General features: G+C 42.0%; 2 protein-coding genes across 3 annotated transcripts in view; both read right to left on the bottom strand.

Annotated features, from left to right (window-relative positions):
* The window catches only part of LOC311035956 (uncharacterized protein), a 96,823-nt gene extending 95,251 nt beyond the window's left edge, over positions 1–1,572 (bottom strand). Inside the window, exon 1 of the mRNA XM_084044474.1 lies at positions 656–1,572. The gene's annotated coding sequence lies outside the window, so the exon portion shown is untranslated. The remainder of the gene's footprint in view (positions 1–655) is intronic.
* Positions 1,573–5,860: 4,288 nt separating this feature from the next.
* slc25a21 (solute carrier family 25 member 21) overlaps positions 5,861–20,046 on the bottom strand; it is a 129,442-nt gene continuing 115,256 nt past the window's right edge. For both annotated transcript variants that reach the window (XM_084045750.1, XM_084045751.1), the window contains 7 exons: positions 17,608–17,674; positions 16,542–16,601; positions 13,309–13,416; positions 12,631–12,795; positions 9,006–9,187; positions 6,641–6,693; positions 5,861–6,115 (listed from right to left, as the gene is read on the bottom strand). In XM_084045750.1, the coding sequence (XP_083901876.1) occupies positions 6,054–6,115; positions 6,641–6,693; positions 9,006–9,187; positions 12,631–12,795; positions 13,309–13,416; positions 16,542–16,601; positions 17,608–17,674 (697 nt within the window). In that variant the 3' untranslated portion in view covers positions 5,861–6,053. The remainder of the gene's footprint in view (positions 6,116–6,640; positions 6,694–9,005; positions 9,188–12,630; positions 12,796–13,308; positions 13,417–16,541; positions 16,602–17,607; positions 17,675–20,046) is intronic.

A 20,046-nucleotide genomic window follows, 5' to 3' on the forward strand; every position in this document is an offset into this window, starting at 1 on the left:
ACAAACAGTGGTGGAAAAGTACTCAGATGTTTTACTTAAGTAAAAGTATCTATAGACCCCTTAACAGACGACGTCACACTGATAAGAACCAGTATGCGTGCAACCAGTATGCGCTAAATGAAACCCATTCTATCAGGTCTCGCTAGGACGTGCCACACTAGTCAACACACAAGAGGGGGTTGGGGTGTGCTGAAACTAGCGCACCCCGAAACAACAGGTTGGAAATTGATTGCGTGAAACAATCACCTGCGCGTCTCAATGTTAGTAAACAATTAATTGGTCTATACTGCAATGTAGAAAAACTCCTAATATAAGTAGTCCGGAATTCAAAATTCACTTGAGTAAAAGTACAAAGGTATTGCCATAAAAAATGTACTTAAAGTAGCCTACCAAAAGTAAAAGTAGTCATTATGCAGAAGGTCCCATTTCACAAGTTTTCAAATGAAATGTATACAAAAATAACTGTAATAGAGTAAAAAGTACAATATTTGCCTCCGAGATGTAGTGGAGTAGAAGTAAAAGCACTGTAAATTGGAAATAGACACGTAAAGTAGAGAACTACCTCAAAATGTTACTTATAAGTACAGTACTTGAGTAGATGTACTAAGTTACTTACTTAACACCACTGCAAACAAACCACACAAAGTTGACTTACCAGCGAAAGCGTGGCAGCCTAATTTAAGCTGTCTTCCAAAAAAATATGATGTGCTTGCTCGTAGAATATACACGACAAATGTTAGTCTCACTTCCACACGTCACGGCCTGCTAGCCAAACGCATTGCTAACACTTTGGGAAAGAAGGACAGAGCCTGTTTGACATGGTCGGCTGCGCCTTGTGGTGGTGGTACAGGCCTAATTGACACCAGATAGAAGCAGAGGTGGAAAAAGTACTCAAATGTTTAACTTACGTAAAAGTATCAATACTGCAATGTAGAAATACTCTGTTACTAGTAAAAGTCCGGAATTCAAAATGTACTTGAGTAAAAGTATAAAAGTATTGGCATCAAAATGTACTTAGAGTAGCCTACCAAAAGTAAAAGTAGCCTACTCATGTGCAGATTGAGCACTTGAGTGCTATTTTCAAATGGCCAAAATGTACATAGGGTTGAAGTGGATGTATGTTTTGTAATAATAATCAAAATCTACAAAGTAACTATAGTAAATAAAGTTTTCAAATAATTGTAGTGGAGTAAAAGTACAATATTTGCCTCTGAGATGTAGTGGAGTAGAAGTAAAAGTACTGAAAATTGGAAATACTCAATTGTGCTTAATTACAGTACTTGAGTACATGTACCTTAGTTACTTTCCACCACTAGATAGAAGAATGGCTGCTGGGGAGTAAAGAAAAAAAATCTGACAAATAGTCTCATTTTATTAAAACGTCAAGGCCTTCGTGCCTTAATTCTGACTTTTAAGTCGGGCCAAAATTGGTAAGAATTCTCACCAATTTAAACGAATGAATAGCCTATTAACAGGCCTAACGTACAGCAGACATTTCAGAAATACCAAACTTTAATTCGGATACATACATAATTTCATACAGCCTATCCTAGACGCCCACTTTTCAGAAAATAGCAGGCAGGGGAATATAAATAATATATAGAGGCTAAAAATATGCTACCTCTATCTTGTCATTGTTAATGAAAGCCTTATGGCATGATCGCACGAATATGAATTTAGCTAGAAGCACAGGGCTGAGGGCTCATGGCATGATTTTTTTGTAAAGTGGCATGCAGCAGACCACTTTACAAATCACGACAATAATAAAACAGCCCCACAATATATTAATGACTACTTTAAAATCAGGCTTTTTTTTGTAGTCCTAAAACGCACAAACTGCATGGGGCCCATGCATTGCATTTATAATTTAATAAAACTAACCTGCAGTTAATTTACATAGTAGACCTATTATCCACCGGGCGAGGGGTGGGGGTGGGGGGGTATTTTGGTTATGCCCCCCCCACCACCTCAATTCCTGCTGTGTTACAGCATAAACAGTCCTCTCCGTGTGACAGTGTAAACAGTGGGGCTGATTTGACTGTGAAAGCGCTCTCCCCCGCATCCAGTCAGTGGTCACGGACCGTTGCTCAGGGATCCTAGTGTTTCTTTGACCGTACATGAACCACATCATAGGGACGTGCTGATCATACGCTCGCCGTACCAGCCAACCCTCCCGTCACGTTTAAGTAAATCAGTGGTTCTCAACATGTGGGTCGGGACCCCCAGGGGGTTAAGGACTTTTAAGACCTTCTTAATTAAAAAAAGAAATTAAATTAAAAAACATCCCTGCATCAAAAGTAATCAACAAACTATTCTAAATATAAAAAATATCAAACATTGGCCAAATTGTCAAATAATATAAGACAGAAGCAAAAATGTGAAAATAGCTGATCTAAAAGCCCACAATGCAGCTGTGAGCTTGTAGATCGGCTATTTTCACAATATTTATCTGTGGAATTGGGGGGGCAGGGGTCCCCAGTTCAAATATGATTGTTTTGGGGGGTCGCGGCCTGAAAAAGGTTGAGAACCACTGAAGTAAGTGCATAGTTGCCTACAACTCTTCATGATGCATGGTGGCAGTTCTTATGGCCAAGTGGCCAAGGTGTCTTTATTATAATAGCCTAAGTAGGCTAGTAAGTAGCCTGCTACTGCTATCTCTGGATATAGGCCTGCCTGGACAAAGTACTCAACCCCAGTTGTAACTGAGTCAAAGTATAGATAGTCCTGGTCAAATATTACTCAACTAACTACAAGTACAAAGTTCCTCTGTTTGTACTTTAAAGTAGTGGAATAAAAAATACGTAAGAATGCAAAAGTAGGCTACTTTTAAAATTCTTAAGTATTCGAATAATATCAATGCATTGCTGTACTAAAATGAAGACAAAAATAATGAAAGGTTTTCCAGACTTTTTTCAAAAATATCAATAAGAATGAAAATAGCAGATCTACAAGCCCACAGTGCCTTGCATCGTGAGCTTGTAGATCTGCTATTTTCCATTATATTTAACATAGGGCTTAAGCGGTTAATTAATAATGTAGGCCTACTTTTTCCCTTCCTAGAAATGTAGTGTTGTCAAAAGTACAATATTTGTCTTTGAAATGCAGTGGAGTGAAAGCCATAAGTATAATTTTTTACTTAAGCACAATACTTAAGTAAATGTACTTCATTACTGTTTAGTCCACCAATGTCTGCAAGTGGCCAAGGTGTCTCTCTATTATAGCCAAGGCTTGTTTAATTTAAATCACACAGCGATATTAAAATGTACAGGATTTTCTGCATGGAGCCCAGCGTTTTAAAGGAACTTGAACCATGTGTTGCAGTGGGAGAAAGACTTTCTCGAAAACGTATAGTGTACCCAATCTGTGTTCTTGTGCTGTAGTCTAATGTAAGTGAACCTTATGGAAGTGAGGTCTACTGGCATCGTTTTAAAAATAGGGGCAAACACGTGTTTATAATTAATGATGTTGAGTCTGACTTCAATGTCATATGGTTATCTTTACTTCTCCACATGCAATCAGAAGCGAGACAGTGCTTTTTCAGAGTAACACTGAACAGGGTACATAACACTACTGCAATACACTATGCTTTATGTATGTTCTTGCTCACTGGAGGAGTTTAAGGAGAAGCTGACAACAGCCAGATTATTTTCCCAATGCCTTAAAACAGCAGCTTTAAGCACAGGTGAGTAAAACCCATTTTTTAGAAAAAGAAAAAACAAAATGTGCTCACAGCTTGTCTGGCTCGTGGCTCCTTGTCTGCTACTGTGGTGTGTGTGTGTGTGTGTGTGTGTGTGTGTGTGTGCCTTCCATGTCTAATCATGCCAATACGAACCACTGCCTTCACCAGACCTATACAGTATATACTGTACGTCTCAGGGCTTATTAATGCATATTAATCATTAAGTTTCACCCTGGCTCCATAGGAAAAGACAGGTCCAGCCACGTCCTGATTGCATGCCTGTCAGACTGGAGCCAAGGAATGGAAATGTTGAAGTAGACCTATAAGGGCGAGGATGAGGAATATGTGGGATAGGGGTGCAAAAAACGAGTAAGAAAGGGGGTGACGGAGAACAAGGTTGCCGAAGATTTATGGTCAGCATGGTGTGCAAAGAATTCAGGTGAAGGGTGGTCGCTGTTACTACGCAATACATGTTACACACGCTACAAGTTGTCAAGACCCAAACAAACGTATGCATTCAGCACTCCCGTACAGAGAGTGCAGGTTAAAACGTTTACAATTCCTTCAATCAGCAAGTCACAGTTGTTCGTCTATCAGCACCAGGCCTCCGGGCAAAAAAACCCAGGAGTCTTTTCCATTTTGGCAGAGGGCAACTCCTCTCACTTTAATGACAAGTGTCAAATGAAAACCTGACTCAGTATGACCCATGACTGCCAGAGAAGCTTAAGATGGGTTCGCTAACAGTTTACATTGTAATGGCCTTATTCCATTAACCTGTTCATTAACCCATGACAAACATATTGGAAGTACACCATCTAAATCTCTAATGCAGATTAAATTCATTATTATTATCAGCATGGGACAACACAATATAAGCACATCAGATTGTACAATTGCATAATTGGGTAGTTGCGAAACTATATCATAGGATTGATACACAGATTCATGAATTAAAATAAGTCAGTGAAGTCAAGTGTTTATGCGGAGCATCCACTACCCCTGAGGTTGAGCAACAGGTGTGTGTGTGTGTGTGTGTGTGTGTGTGTGTGTGTGTGTGTGTGTAGGGGGTGTATGTGTTGGTGTAAGAGATAGATCAGTTCAGGGAGTGTATGCTTGTGCAGTAACCTCCATTCCTCAGTCACATTTGAATTTCTCGGGGCTTGTTGTTTTAGCTTGCAGTCAGCTATGCTGAAGCACTGACTCATCTCTACAGGGAGAGCAAGAAGACTGACACGCCGTTGGCTAACGCAGCCACAATGGCTGACAGGTTCTCAAACAACAGTGGGCTCTAATGGTGTGGGGTAAGGTGGAGTGGGGTGGGTTGAAGAAGAGGTAAAGTAGATGGAAGTGGCGTGCCTCTATTGTAGCACTTCTGCAATCTAGAAATACTTCTCCCATTCAATGCATGGCACAGATGTAACACGAAAGCCGACAAACACAAATCACGGACACCTGTGTGCAGTATTTAGGCCTATGCTCAAGCGCACGCACGCACGCACGCACGCACGCACGCACGCACACACACACACACGCACACACGCACACAAAACTATGGCAGGGGGTACATTTGCTTTTAATTTGGTTACCAATACAGTGAAAAATACAGTATTGATTCTTTTTCTCTAAATAAAGCATTTTTTGCTTTTTGTTTTGCTAACTTAAGGTGACACAATTTGAACATGGTGACATGACATGTAAGATTAACACACTTTCTATATGTCAAATCAACAATCCAATTGCCTTCCTATTTGTACTGACAGTATAAAAATGTAAAGTATGTATTCAATGACAAATTACTTTGAAAAATATATCTTCACACAGATAAACAAGGTAATAGATGATGATCCATTGTGTTCAACTGGACACAATACAGTTGTTGTGCTGGTGGTGATAGGGTTCCAGGGGTCCAGTATCATCTAAGCTAAATGTGCATCTTTATTGTCTAATCACTTATTTTGTTTGTCAAGTGAAACCTAACCAAACCCCCACAGAACCGATTAAAAAACCCTTGCACATTTTAAAAAGTACAGTAAATGAAAAATATACAGGTTTTCTGTCTTTGAAGTCCTGAGATATTGAGTTATTTTTTTCATTTAGATTAAGACTAGTTTCCCCAACAGCAATGTTGGTTAAACATTGGAATTCATGTCAATTTTCTACACACGAGTGGGTATGATTGGCACAATCAAATTGTGTGTGTGTGTGTGTGTGTGTGTGTGTGTGTGTGTGTGTGTGTGTGTGTGTGTGTGTGTGTGTGTGTGTGTGTGTGTGTGTGTGTGTGTGTACTACATGCACTGTCCATAATGGCATTGTGCATTGATAGTAGATAAAACATTCTTTGGACTCATGTGACACTTTGGTAGAGCGGGTGGAGCTACCAATTCCGCTGCAGCCATCCAGACACATATTCATAAACCAGCAGCATCACAGCTCCACCTGTGTCCACGGGAGAGATAGATTAGATAGAGTGATGTGATTAGAAGAGTGTGATGGTTTCCCATCACACTCGTCTTTACAGAGAGTCTACAATCAAGCAAAGTTCTGGGTCAAATAGTATTTACAGTGAAGAACTCTCAGAGTTTTGTTTTAAATCACCGGATGTTTTTTGTGATATCAACACCGTCTTATTATATATCCTATCCTATTATTATGAGAGACTAAGCCCCACCTATTTGGCTCCAGTGTGGCTTAAAACAAACCACAGAAATGATCTGCAAATATTATTTGGCCCAGGGCTTCTTTAGTAGTGAAGGGATTTTGGGAATCCCAGCCCAGACTAATTAATGGAGATTTTCCGTTTGCCAAAATAATGATTTAAAATTGCCCTCCAATTACAAAACAATTATTCAGACAATATCAAGACAAAGTAATTATGAACCAATCTCAGCCACCTGCGTCATGCCACCCAATATGACTCTTTTAATATCAGCATGAGGGCCAAATGAATGTTGTTCACTTTACCTGGTCCAAGCCTCATTATCTTTGGAACTAATCCCTTGTACAACGCCAAGTATCTGCAGAAGGGAGAAACATGATGTTAAATTATGTAACTGTACTACAAACTGGAATTCAGTATGGCAGTGTATCAGTTATGGGAGATAGAGGAATATGTTTATGTGTGTGTGTGTGTGTGTGTGTGTGTGTGTGTGTGTGTGTGTGTGCGTGTGTGTGCGTGCGTAAGTGCGTGTGTAAGTGCATGTATATGTGTACACTGTGTGCCTGTCTATATAAATGTGTGTGTATGTGTATGGTAGCATAACTGGGGTGTGTGTGGAGGCGACTGCCTGCCTGTCTCTCACCCCAGCCAGGTACAGAGCGAGGCCTAATGGCCAGTGGCGGAGGGTACCTGCCCCTTAATGTGTTCAAGGTGATCAGTGGCTGGCCGCCGCCGCCTCACGCTCCCCGTCCCACTGCCTGCCCCCGCCACTGGTGGCGTTAATAAGGCTCGACCCACTTCCTCCCTGGCTCTCTGTCTGATTAGATTGACCCGCGGAGCGCCGCGCGGCTCGTTAGGGCCTGCTTAACGACGTCTCCCATAGGGACCACTAATTAGCTGCGACTGTGTTGTGTTAGAGCAGGGGGACTGGATGTGGCGGAGGGGGCACCCCCTCTCTGCACCCCTGGAAAGACGGGGCTTCGGTGCCATTTCTGTGGAGCAAGGCCCCTAGGCTCTTGTGTCCACTAACGACAAACATCTCATTGGCCCACATCTAGTGTGAGCACTCCCAGCTCTTATTTCCTTGTCTAGAAATTCTTTATCATGCATGATTATTCTAGGGTCAAAGGAGTCTTTTGTTGCATATCTGATGCTCACACCATTTACTACTGGAGGTATGGCTAGATACGTTTGTATTATATACGTAAAAACTGATGCGACAGATGGCAGATTCCCATATTGCATTAAATCCTAGAAAATAATAATAGTCCAGTCAGTGGACGTTTTGTGATGATATATTCACTAATCTACTCCTTTTCAATGGATCACAGAGGCTTGGCGGCCAGCTTCTGTGCGCAAGCACTTCTGCTGTAGGCAGGGGAAGTAAACGCTTGCCAACAGCCAAGTGATGGTAAACACTGGCTGTGGCTGGTACATTTGTGTACTTCTCCAGTAGACAACCACCATTTTAGAATAATTTCTCTGTTTGTCTGCTGAAGTGGGGGATTCTCAGAAAATTACAGAGAATATGGGTCCAATAATTTGGACCAAGAGCTATGTAGGGATTGGTCTTCATTCATACAAAAGAATAAAAAGAAGAATAAAAACAGGTTAAACTTATATAACTTCTGATGAAGCTCACTATCAGCTTTTTTAAATTGCATACCAAAAATTCCACTGATGGCACACAAAGTGCTAGTAGCAATGATTATGGAAGTAGTGGTGAAAATTGTATAGAGACTTCTCCTATACCAACTTGCTATACCCAAAATTCTACTGAGGGTGCACAAAGTTTCTCCATCAATCAGCACAGTAAGTGGTGCCAGGCACGACAAACCCCACTTCCCTTTAAATAGAACAACACTGAGCAAACCCTGACTTTTCTGGGCACTGATCCACATAGGAAAAAGCAATGACCTTTAGTTTGATCTGTCAAGGTTGCTCAAAGTCAAAGGTCATACTGACAAATTAAAGACCTTTATGTGACTTCTGTTTATCGGAAGTAAATATGTCTATAACTAATAAATATACAATTTTATCACTTATTTATCACTTTTCACTTCCAAATCTTTGAACCCTACCGACCTTCGATGAATACAATTATATCTCTCAAATGATAAATGTAGCTATTGTTGAGGAAGTTATGGCTCACATAATTGTGATGTTATTTGTGACCTTTGACTTCCACCCAATTGCCCCCAAAATGTGGTCAGGTAATCTAGGGACCGCTTCCCAACTTTCCTGGAATTCAATAGTGTTTTTCCTAAAGTCGCTAACAAACACACAAACTAGAGCATAAGATTTCAACTTTGAAATGGTGAATACTACTAAGCTGGAAGTCAGTTGGACCATTTTTTAAATGTTATGGAAAAAATCTATTTAGCCAATTTTCATGGCCTTTGACTTCGATCCAACTGCCCCAAAAGGTAAACAGGTGATCTAGGGACCATTTGCCGTCGTTCCTGAAAGTTTCAGTTGTCATTCCAAGCATGGCCATTTCCCTGTGCTAACAAACCAACAAACAAACATTCAGAACAGATAAAGGGACAGAGTAATGTTATTAACTTAGAGACTGTATATAGTCCCATATATTTGTATAATCATCCTATAGCACTCCACCTCCCCTTGCTCCATACAATTTAAAATGAAGTACTTAGGAGGTGATCATACCCTTCCTCACGGTATACCAGGGCCATGGACTGGAAACAGGTGCGGTACTTGATCTCTCCTGGTACAGGTTGAGGACCTTGGATGCGGCTCTTGGCCACATCGAAGGGAATATTCACACAAGAGGAAATAGTGCCGGATGTCAGACCAATGACAAACTTCCTCATAAACTCCAAGGTGGGATCCTATAAGATGAGAGGAAAGACAGGATGAAAAGTGAAGACTTATTTATACAGTACTTTGTTGCAAGCCAGTGCCCACGTGCCAAAACAGATTATATACAAGCGTGATGCCTTGTGAGCTTGTAGAGCTGCAATTTTTGGCGCATGACACTGTGCACGTAAGTATGCCTTACACTTGCATGAACACACATATATTTTCTTCAACTGCTTGTGTGGATATATATATATATATAAATACTGTATTCTGTCGCTGTCAGGTGGTAACCTTGCATGTGCAAAAATGTTACGTTTCAGGATAGGGAAAAAATAAGTAGAAGATATACCAGCCTGTGACACTACTTTTAATTTATGAAAAAACATAAAAAGTTGAAATTGAAGTTACAAGGCTTCTGATTTGTATCTTATCGCGTCTGTATTCCACATGCATGATTTTATTGGAATGGATATTTCAGGCAAGGAGGTCTGGTGATAAATCTGGCTGCACAGTATCAAAACGAAAATAGCACGTTTTACCTGAGGCAGTGAAATATAGGGTAAAGTGAGCACATGGGGTTGATAAAAGGAAAATCAGAGATAGCATGAGTTTGTGGCAGGGAGAGAGAGAGAGCAAGTGAGGGTTGGGGGGGGGGGGGGGGGGAGAGAGCATGACGGGGTCTTGAGCATATGATTGCAAAGCTGGCATGAAAGCCCTGATCATTTTATGGTAGCGGGGGGCAGATTAGTGCTTCCTGACTGCATTGCGGGTTTCTGATTGGCTGAGCAGAAGCACATGTTCTCTGGTTGAGGCTGAGAGAGAGGATTTATAAACAGGGTTCATGCAGGCAGACTGGGGAAGGCATATGGGGACAATTTGGGTAATTGGGCTGTGACTCGGCACAGGGGTATTACTGTACCAAAGAAGCCCAGACTTGGAGAGCTCTGACAGCTAATTGGCCAGGATATTTTTACAAATGACAGCAGCCTCTCTGGTCCAGGCCTTTCTCAAGACGGCTGGACACCCTGAGAGCTGCGCTAAATCAACAGCTAATCCCACTTCTTCTAGTTTCTTTTTTTTTCTCCAAGTGAGATGTACACAGTAAAATCCTCAGTGTTCATTTATCCATTTGTAACTCAGTGAGTGTAGATATGTAACCAAATGGACACTTTACGTGTCCATTTGGTTACATTTGTACAATCTTAAGAGTTAAATTAGCACTGAGGATTTTGCTGTGCACATGGGGAAGAGAGGCAGTATAAGTGCATCCATCAAGTGACATGCTAACAGCCTTGAGCAAACATCTCCTCACACATATTCACTTCTGAATGACGCTAGTATGCCACATCTCGCTCGCGTATTCAAATGGCGATATGGGAGAGGCCGAGACTTGGCGCGCCGAATTTGACTACGGACACGTTTGAGTTGCAAGCTCATTGCTCACGTTGCCGACAAAAGTATGTGGAGGGAGCCCATCATCGACTTGATCCTCGGAGCTGCCAGAGGCCACAGCATTAATTCTAACCCGTGTATACAGTGGTCATATAGTCACAAACTCCAGTCATGTCTCCTGTATACTAGTCTCGCGTAGCCAGACGAACAGAGACAAATACATCTGGTGACATCTAAATTCAATGTAGTTGCTAGAACTGCGTGGAACCAATTATTGAACGAAAATACTGCATTGCAGAACCAATGCAAAGACATCGGGACGGTCGTTCATATTGGTATGGTGATATGAGTTGTTTTCAAAGCAGTGGGTGCAGCTTCGTTAGCGGCCATGTCGGCGTGTGTAGTTCTAGAAACTACATGACTAGTAGATGTCACCAGACTTTGTCTATATACCTGCATGTCACTGTCAAATACCAGGTTTACCGCATCTACCCTAATACAAAAAGTGTTAATTTAACTCTGAGAGTGTACAATGTAATGAAATGGACCCACATTTGTATACTCAGAGTTATAAATGGATAAATGAACATTGAGGATTGTACTGTGTAAAATCAATTCTATAAGTCAGTGGGCTATAGTTCAATACAATTCATGTATGATGACCACTTCTCTGTGATTGTCAGCATCATACTTTACTGGAAAAACGTTGAGTTCTGCAGCGATCAGGCTACCACAGAAAATCCCACTGTGAAAAACAGTACTATTGTCTGCTTCCAATTAGTTCATTGGAGTTAATCTAATGCTCCAGTTTGTACATGTGGAACTGGCGTATGGTAACGTTTCCATTAAACAAAATTAACTTTTGTTTGGGCCATCAGGCCCTGCCGGATGTGTAATCTGAGACTTTGAGGATGTTATGGAGCGCAAACAGACGAGGTATTAGTGGGATTGATCTTACAAGCTCCTCTCTGATTTTCTTCCCCTCCCTCACCACGGTAACTCAGGCCAACCAATCATACTGTCAAAAACTCGCTATTCCCCACAGGCTAAGTGGTTAGGACACGTGGATATCATATACACAGAGGTTAGTTCAAAGTTACTTAAGTCCTGTGTGGAGCACAATGTGTAGAAGATTGCCAGTAACACTTCTGGCGTTAGGGGCTCCATTGCCTGCAATACTCAATGCTTAGAGTATGGGACTAGCACCTAAAGGGATACCATAGCTATAGAGCTCAGTGGATAGAGCTGGCTAAATCATGCAGAGTTTGAGGGGTTGATGCCCACTGAGGCCACCCATGCTAAACATGTTACTGTAAGACGCCAGAAGTAAGATGCCGTGATGGTTTTAAATGTAAAAATCAATCACAACATCATAATTCTATTGAACTTCATTCATGTTGTTTGTTTTATCATGCTTACTTCCAAAAAGGTTGCTGCTTGCCCCATCAGATATACAGTTAGTATGGTTCAGTGATATTGATATATCACTTAAAGGGATATTTCACTTTAAAAAAAGAAATTGGGTCATTTTATCGTCTACTCAAGCTTTTGGGAGCACCCCGGGCAGTTTTTAAGTTGCCTGATTCAGTATTTAGATATTTGATATTCATTTTATCAGACACGCCCCCTTCCTATACTGTACAAACCCATTGCAACTTCAAACTCCATTTTAACCATAGATTAATCGGAAACACCCGTCCTTGGTTCTGGTGACAGACATTGTCCTTCTAATATGTGAGGAGACAGTGTTTTTTCAATTACTTTTGAAATGAAAAAAGTAAGCGAAAAAACACGGCCCCCTCACATATTAGGAGGGCAGGATGAGTCACCAGAACCAAGGACGGGTGTTTTTGATGAATCTAAATAGAGTTTGAATTTATAATGGGTTTGTATAGGAAGGGGGCGTGTCTGATAAAATTAATATCAAATATCTAAATAGTTTTTGAAAGTGAAATATCCCTTTAAGCCTGATGCATACTTTAAGCGTCGCATGGCAAAAACAGCCAATCAAATAGATCACAACGCGCTGCATCACAATGCATTGTGAGCTCATATATCTGCATAGATTTTGATGTTTTACCGGGCTGGCAGGAATGGCGTCCTTGACATTGAAGTAGAACCCAAAGTAGATCATGTTGAAGACACCATGGCGACCCAGCGTTGACGTTAACCCTTTATTGAGTCCTCGTAGTCCAAAGCCGTCAGAGTTGATGATGTGGCGAGCTTGCCTAAATGCGGAAGGTTGCTGTGTTGGGAGTGAGAGTATGTGTCAGAAACAAATCCTCGACTGCTTTTCTCTTCAGTTCTTACCTAGCAAAGGCAGATGCCATATCAGTTATCACAATACCACAATATCAATACCAAATGTTGATACAGTATGCAATATGACTCAATATTGACATGTTTTTGCTAATCAAGAAGGTTTTATTTGTCACTAACTTATACAAGTACAAGCAGCATGTTGATGGGACTTAAACATTTGCTAACATTCTGACAAAAGTCATTATTAAAATATACAATGAAAAATGTGCAATAATGATAAAATACTGGATGTAATATACAGAAGAGTTAGTTCAACAGTGTATCTCCATGTTTTACACTTTTTCTGAAACCAGATCTTTGATTTGAAAGCGAAGCAAGAGAGCCCAATCCTTAAAATGGGAATGCAAAAACAGACAAACAGATTCATATACTGGGGTGTTAAAACAAATCAATACATTGAGGTTACAAGGCAGAACAGGGGAACATTGTTCCCTACCTCTTTGAAAGCATCTCTGTTAGCCTGCAGACTGACTTTCACCACTTCAAATGGGTTGACGACCACCGCCTCCGTCAAACCTGACCCTAGTCCAGCCAACGCCAGCACCTGATGGGGGAGATGGAGGTGGGGTTCATGGGTACAATTGAAAAGTTAAAAAACCCTGTCTGCAAACAGCTAGGAAGATTCCACTGCATGGCCCTTAGAGCATTCGTTCTCAAAGTGGAGTCCGGGGACCCCCAGGGGTCCTTGGGGGGGTTCCAGGGGGTCCCCATCAAAATGTGTTTCAATCATTTTACCACTTTAACCTTTTATACTTTGGCTATTAAAAAAATGCAGACATGCAAGTTCATAGCACAGCACTGAGTGCCGCACTATGAGCTTGTAGATCTGCTATTTTTGAAAAATCGTGAAAATTTGTGCAAACCTTTAAATGTATATATTTTTAAGCGAACATCTGTAACTCAAATCTTTGCTTCTGGGGGTCCCTGGAACAAAATATTTGAGATTGTGGTCCGCGGCCAAATACATATCATTTTGGACCCTGCCTTTGCGGACAGAGGCTATCATGTTTTTAAGAAAAAAAAAACATTATTGTTATTCATAAAATGATGTGTGTATGCGTGTGTTAAATACATATTTATATAACAATTTGTTGCCATGGAGGGAGAAGGAGGAGGGGTCTGCTCAACTGAGTGAAAGTGTCACGAAAGCACTGAACAAACAGATAAACAGCAGCAGGGGTAATACTAATGTGAACAACAAAAGAAAGGAGAATAAACAGTGAACGCACTCAAGTAACAAGGACTTGATTCTGAATTGCGGTTTTGTTCGCAGAAACTTGTTCCCCGAGTCTCTGTGTCTCCTCTAGGGTGGTCATCTGTCTCTGTCATGGCTGCCATTGTGAGCGTTTGACAAATGTCAGGGGAACAGGTAAGAGGAAGAGAAAAGGTGAATGAGAGGAGACAGAAGGAATGAGGAGGAAGTAGGAAATCAATCAAGTTGCAGATCTATTAAATCAATCATGGTCAATGCTCAGCATTAATCAGTTAAACCCTATATACTTCGTTGTACGCCAATAGCGAAAGTAGCTGATCTACAAGCTCATACTGGTTTTCAACGCAACGCACTATGTGCTTGTACATCGGCTATATTTGTAGAATGTTTGCCTATTTTTGCCAAATCTCTGCAAATCTTTACAGATTGTTTATCTGTTTGTCCCAGAATATGGACTGCTTCAATCTACATATTTGCAGGTTTGCTCAGTGTGGGAAGAAATCTATAACTTTCCTTGACGGCAAGAGCACTGAAAAAAAGTGACAGGTGGTGATAAATACAGATGAACTGTGTATGTAAATGTCTGGTATGCAGTCGAAAGTCGAGCGTATGTTGCAACACTACCTACTGTATATGGGTAGTAGTGTTGTGCACGTGCACGTGCACGTGCACGTGTGCTACGTGGGGTCACAGGTTGCTACGTAACAGTATGTAGGTGTGTGTGCTCTGCTGGCCTGAGGAAGTGTCCAGGCATGTGTGTGTGTGTGTGTGTGTGTGTGTGTGTGTGTGTGTGTGTGTGTGTGTGTGTGTGTGTGTGTGTGTGTGTGTGTGTGTGTGTGTGTGTGTGTGTGTGTGTGTGACTGTGTGTTATGGGTAGCTGTGTAAATGAATCGTGGATTTGAGAGTGCTATCCACATTTGTGTGCAATGTGCATGCCCACACGTGTGGTGGTACATTGCAGAGGGCTGCGTCAGTCTATGTGTGTGTGAGCGTGTGCACTAAGCAACAACATCTTTGCCGTTAGTGTGTGTGTGTGTGTGTGTGTGTGTGTGTGTGTGTGTGTGTGTGTGTGTGTGTGTGTATGTGTATGCGTGCAAGCGAGTGGTGTGTCTGTGCTTGCATATGCATGCGCGCATATGTGCTCAGATTGTGTGTGTGTGTGTGTGTGTGTGTGTGTGTGTGTGTGTGTGTGTGGGGAGGGGGGGGGGGGGGGGCGTAATGGTAAAGCGTCAGGAACGTGTCCGTACCTCATTACTCATCCTGCCTCCTCATCCTGCTGTCAGAGCCCCGGGACCCATCCTCTCAGACGTGCCCCGGTGCTGTTTATTCAGCCAGCAGGCCCACTGGCCACCTTCTAACTCCTTATTTGTATTATTACTGTGCGCGTCCTCATTAATCAGAGTGAAGCTATTCAGCTGCACTGGGTGCAGAACGGAGGGGGGGGGGGAGAGAGAGAGAGAGAGAGAGAGAGAGAGAGAGAGAGAGAGAGAGAGAGAGAGAGAGAGAGAGAGAGAGAGAGATTTACAGACAGACAGAGAGACAGGGTAGAGAGAGACAGACAGAGACAAGGTAGATACTGTAGACAGAGACGGGAGAGAGAGACAGAGAGAGAGATACATACATACATACATACAGACAGACAGACAGACAAGAGAGAGACAGTGACAAAGAGACAGGAGAGATAGAGAAAGAGGGAGACACAGACAGAGACAAGGTAGATACTGTAGACGAGAGAGAGACAGAGAGAGAGAGAGAGAGAGAGAGAGAGAGAGAGAGCACTGAGCGGGATGGGGGGGAGGGGGTTAGTGCCTTTAAGACCAAAATCTGTAATTCAGCAGCACTAATGAATGATCCAATGTGATTACTGTACTTGATACTGCTTGAAAAGAAGAATGAGGAGCGAAGAAGGGAAGAAGGGAAGAAAGGAAGAAGGGAAGAAGGGAAGAAGGGAAGAAGGGGAGGGGGGTTTGGCAGAGTGAGTTCCCATGGGGGAGGAGAGCATGATGGATGTGGATGGGACAGTCCCGGACAGGTAAACATTTCTTCTCCGATGACTGTGCAAACAAAGCCGAGGATGCGCACCGTGCTGGGACGGCCCAGGCATTGTGAGGCGAAAGCCGGCTTGTAGGAAGGCCATCCATCATGGCTGACACTTGGCTGCCACCTGAATAGGTGTGTGCATGCCTGCGTGTGCGTGTGCGTGTGCGTGTGTGTGTGTGTGTGTGTGTCCACGTCAACCACACCCCCTCATGAATCGTAATCCGTCTTGCTTACACCTCCTGACTCTTTACGCTAGAAATGGAGATTAGTCAAGAAGGATGCGGCCACCTGCATCTTCGTGATGCATTGTGCGGGTTCCCTTCCTGGTTTGCACAGATAAATGCACGTGTGCGTGCGTGTTTAGGTGCAAAGATCAGGTGTGAGTGTGTTCAGGTGTTTCTGCGTTTCAGACTCACCAGGGCAGGAGACAAAGAGGTAAGGTTCATCAGCTTCTTGTACTGCTCAAAGGTGAAGAACTATGAAGGAGAGATGGGAATAAATGAGCTGTCAAAAGCCAGTGGATGTTCACAAACAACGAGCATACACATACACACTTGCATGTGTACTCACACACACGCACATTCAGCAGAATAAAGCCTCCTTCAAGAGAACACTTGGGCCCGCATGGGTCTCAAATAGAGTAAACGAACTGATGAACAACATTACGCAGTACTTAACGCTTCACACCATACTGTCAGCTGAAAGAGGCATGTTTCATGTTCACTGTTTAAGGGGAGACACATTCCCTGATTTGTTTGTCTTAGCAAGAGGGCAAAAAGCCCGCAAAGGCGTTTTAATCGTAGGTTTAATTTGCTTTAATTCCCTCGCCCCAGACATTGCTCACCACCAGCCGGCTTTGTTTGCCATAGCAAGCAATTACCACCATTCTCTCAGTGTTTCAGTGTGTTTACATCCAACATTTCACACACCCTCTGTCTCCAGTATCTCATTATATGGCAGACCCATGCCAGGTAGCCACCCCCCAACCCACCCGCATCCCCAATCACCTCGTTACACACCGGCGGGGCCAGAGAACGACATAGCTTCCATATAAAGCAGCCAAGCCCCAAAACCCAACAGACAGTGGCTAGCACACTGGTATGGCGTACAGTAGGTAATGCTTGTAGATCAATATTTGGCTGTCCTCCAGAGCAAACGCGAGGAACAGGAAAGGCAAACATGGCACATGGCGTCACAATGCCGTCACATGTTTGATTGCCATGTGTGCTGCATGTTCACAGGAGTAGAAGCGAAGGAGTAAAGGTGTGTGTGTGTGTGTGTGTGTGTGTGTGTGTGTGTGTGTGTGTGTGTGTGTGTGTGTGTGTGTGTGTGTGTGTGTGTGTGTGTGTGTGTGTGTGTGTGTGTGGTGGGGGGGGGGGGGCATACAGTACTGTAGGTCTTCCTGGTTTGGTAAGGTAAATAAATAAATAAATAGACTATGTTTTGCTTGTATGGGCTAAGGGCTTGATTGTAGGTTCCTACCTTAACTGCTCTCTTTGGAGTCTCTGCCAGGATTGGAGGAAGGATTCCCTTATAGAAGCCATAGATTCTGCATGTAGATAGAAATTAAACAGTCCAGTTAGGATGTTAGGAAACAAAATAGAGCTTTTGAAGGTTATTTTGGACCGAATCAACCAGTCCAGGTAAATACGGGTTAGAACAGGTTAGTACTGTACAGTTCAATATCTGAGTCTGTCATGATTTAGATATTATTCTTTTGAATCCTTTTCAAATGCACTCAACTGTCACATACTGAGCCCTGTTGAATGCTACAAAAAAACATATCTGAGTGATCTATCACACAATTGTACATGAAGCCAGTCATCTGAATAAGTATACTTCTAGAGCAGTGGTTCCCAGACGGTGTGCTGTGTCCAGGTGTCCACACATTATCAATGCAATACATACAACTACAAAAAGTTGAATTTACTATATCAGTACAATGTGTGTACTCATTTTACAATACAGAGACATTAGTAATCTGTCTGGTTCAAATGGGATTTCTTGCGCTTTGATATGATTTTCAAAAATATATATTAGAGATAAGTTTCAAATACATTTTTGAATTATTTTGTTAATACATATTTCTTGAGTAATATATTTGTGTCAAGTTTTATTTGGCATTAGTAAATAAAAACAAGCGTTTACAAAGGCTGTGTAATACAGGGTTTTTGCAATTATATATACTGTATAGGACAGGAGATTTTCACTTTGGTGTGCCTTGGGTGAAAAGTTTGAAAACCACTGTTCTACTGAACCAACCAAATTATAATCATGAGGAAGTGTTTTGAAATCAGCATTAGAATGACATAATTTGGCAAGATGACAGAACAGAGGGAAACAAAACAGAGAAAGGTCATTCATATTATGAATTGTTCCTTTTTTTGCAAGGCTGTCGACCAATGTCGATCAAGAGTAGAACGAGGAATTCTCCCTGACACCTGAATAGCGGCTATTATGGTGAAACCTGTATTGGTAGTCCACTCTCATTTTTGTTCCCTACACGGGAGAAGCTACTTGTATGTTCCCTATTTTGCTAACAGTGCACAAATTGTGTTGCATACACAAACATTTCAGGAAGTGCATGCATGCGCAATATAGAACTTTCGCATAAAAACACACAATATGTGTATGTTGAGACAGCATTTGCAAATCCTTCTCAATAGCCTATTGGTTGCAACCTGCATTGGGGTAGCCAAGCGGTAACCGTCTTCCATGCCGACATCTCGCCACTCCGACTAGTGGCTTCCGCGTGCGGTTAGGGTTAGGGTGAGGGTTAGGTATAGGGTTCGTTAACGTCGGAAAGGCGACATGTCGGAAAGCCGCCATGTAACCAGCCAAGCGGTCACTTTTATAGCTTTGGGTACAAAAAAGAAAATTAGCATTAACTCGACTTTCAATTGCTTTGCTGGCACTCCTACCAGTTGCTGCGACAATAACATCATTCAAAGTATTTGCAGAAAATTATGTAATAAATTGTGACGACAAACAGCAACACCTCAACTACCACATGCTTTATCTAAAGCTCCTCAACTACTGCTCTTCTGCTACCACGTGCTTTATCCAAAGCACCTCAACTACTGCTCTTCTGCTACCACATGCTTTATCTAAAGCACCTAACAGTAGCCTACCGTAAGTGAACATTTTCAGCATAGTTAGAACCGGTGGATGAGCGTCTTTAGCACTATGCAGTCCACAGGCATCAACCACAGGTTTGGTGCCATGCTCTGCCCACTGTGAGGTACCGGTACATGGGAATGCAGTCTCCTCTTGTTGTCAAATGCTGTTTTAAAGGGACTGCGTCCAACCATGAACAGGTAGAACAGGTCTAAAATGACTATGACAGTCAACACAACATCATTCCTTTGTGAGAATTAATACAGAAGTTCATGAGAACTTTGGTAAACATTTGGAAAGTAAACGGCAACAGTTACTTTCCAGTATTTTCGTTCAACCGTCAGGGAGAGGTTACGGCTTCGCCGGAAATAAAAACATGAATTGTAGTACAAATTGTCCCAACATTATTGTTATATTTTATTTGGAACGTAAAGGTTCCAAATCTGAGAAGGTATATCACTTAACATTTAACCTGCCTGAATTATTTTCAGATTTTTTGCAGTTGTCTGCCAGAGATTTTTCATTGAAATTAAAAAAGTACTCAGGAGCCGAGATACAGAATTTTTAAGTTTTAAGTTAACAAGGAAGTGGATGGGAGTCTAGATCTTCGAAAAATCATATCTCCTTGGTCTTTGGGTCAAATAAAAATAAAAACAAAGTCTAAAAACGCATTTATGCGTTATTGGCAGGCAAGTGATGGATTCAATAGAATGCATATATGCGTGATTGGCAGAAAATGAGTTAAGATACCTCCCTTTGCTTTGAACACCAAGGGAAATAGGGCTCTATGTGGCTCTGTGTGTG

The sequence above is a fragment of the Gymnoscopelus microlampas genome, assembly GCF_963454915.1.
Source record: "Gymnoscopelus microlampas genome assembly, chromosome: 20".
Classification (NCBI taxonomy): domain Eukaryota; kingdom Metazoa; phylum Chordata; class Actinopteri; order Myctophiformes; family Myctophidae; genus Gymnoscopelus; species Gymnoscopelus microlampas.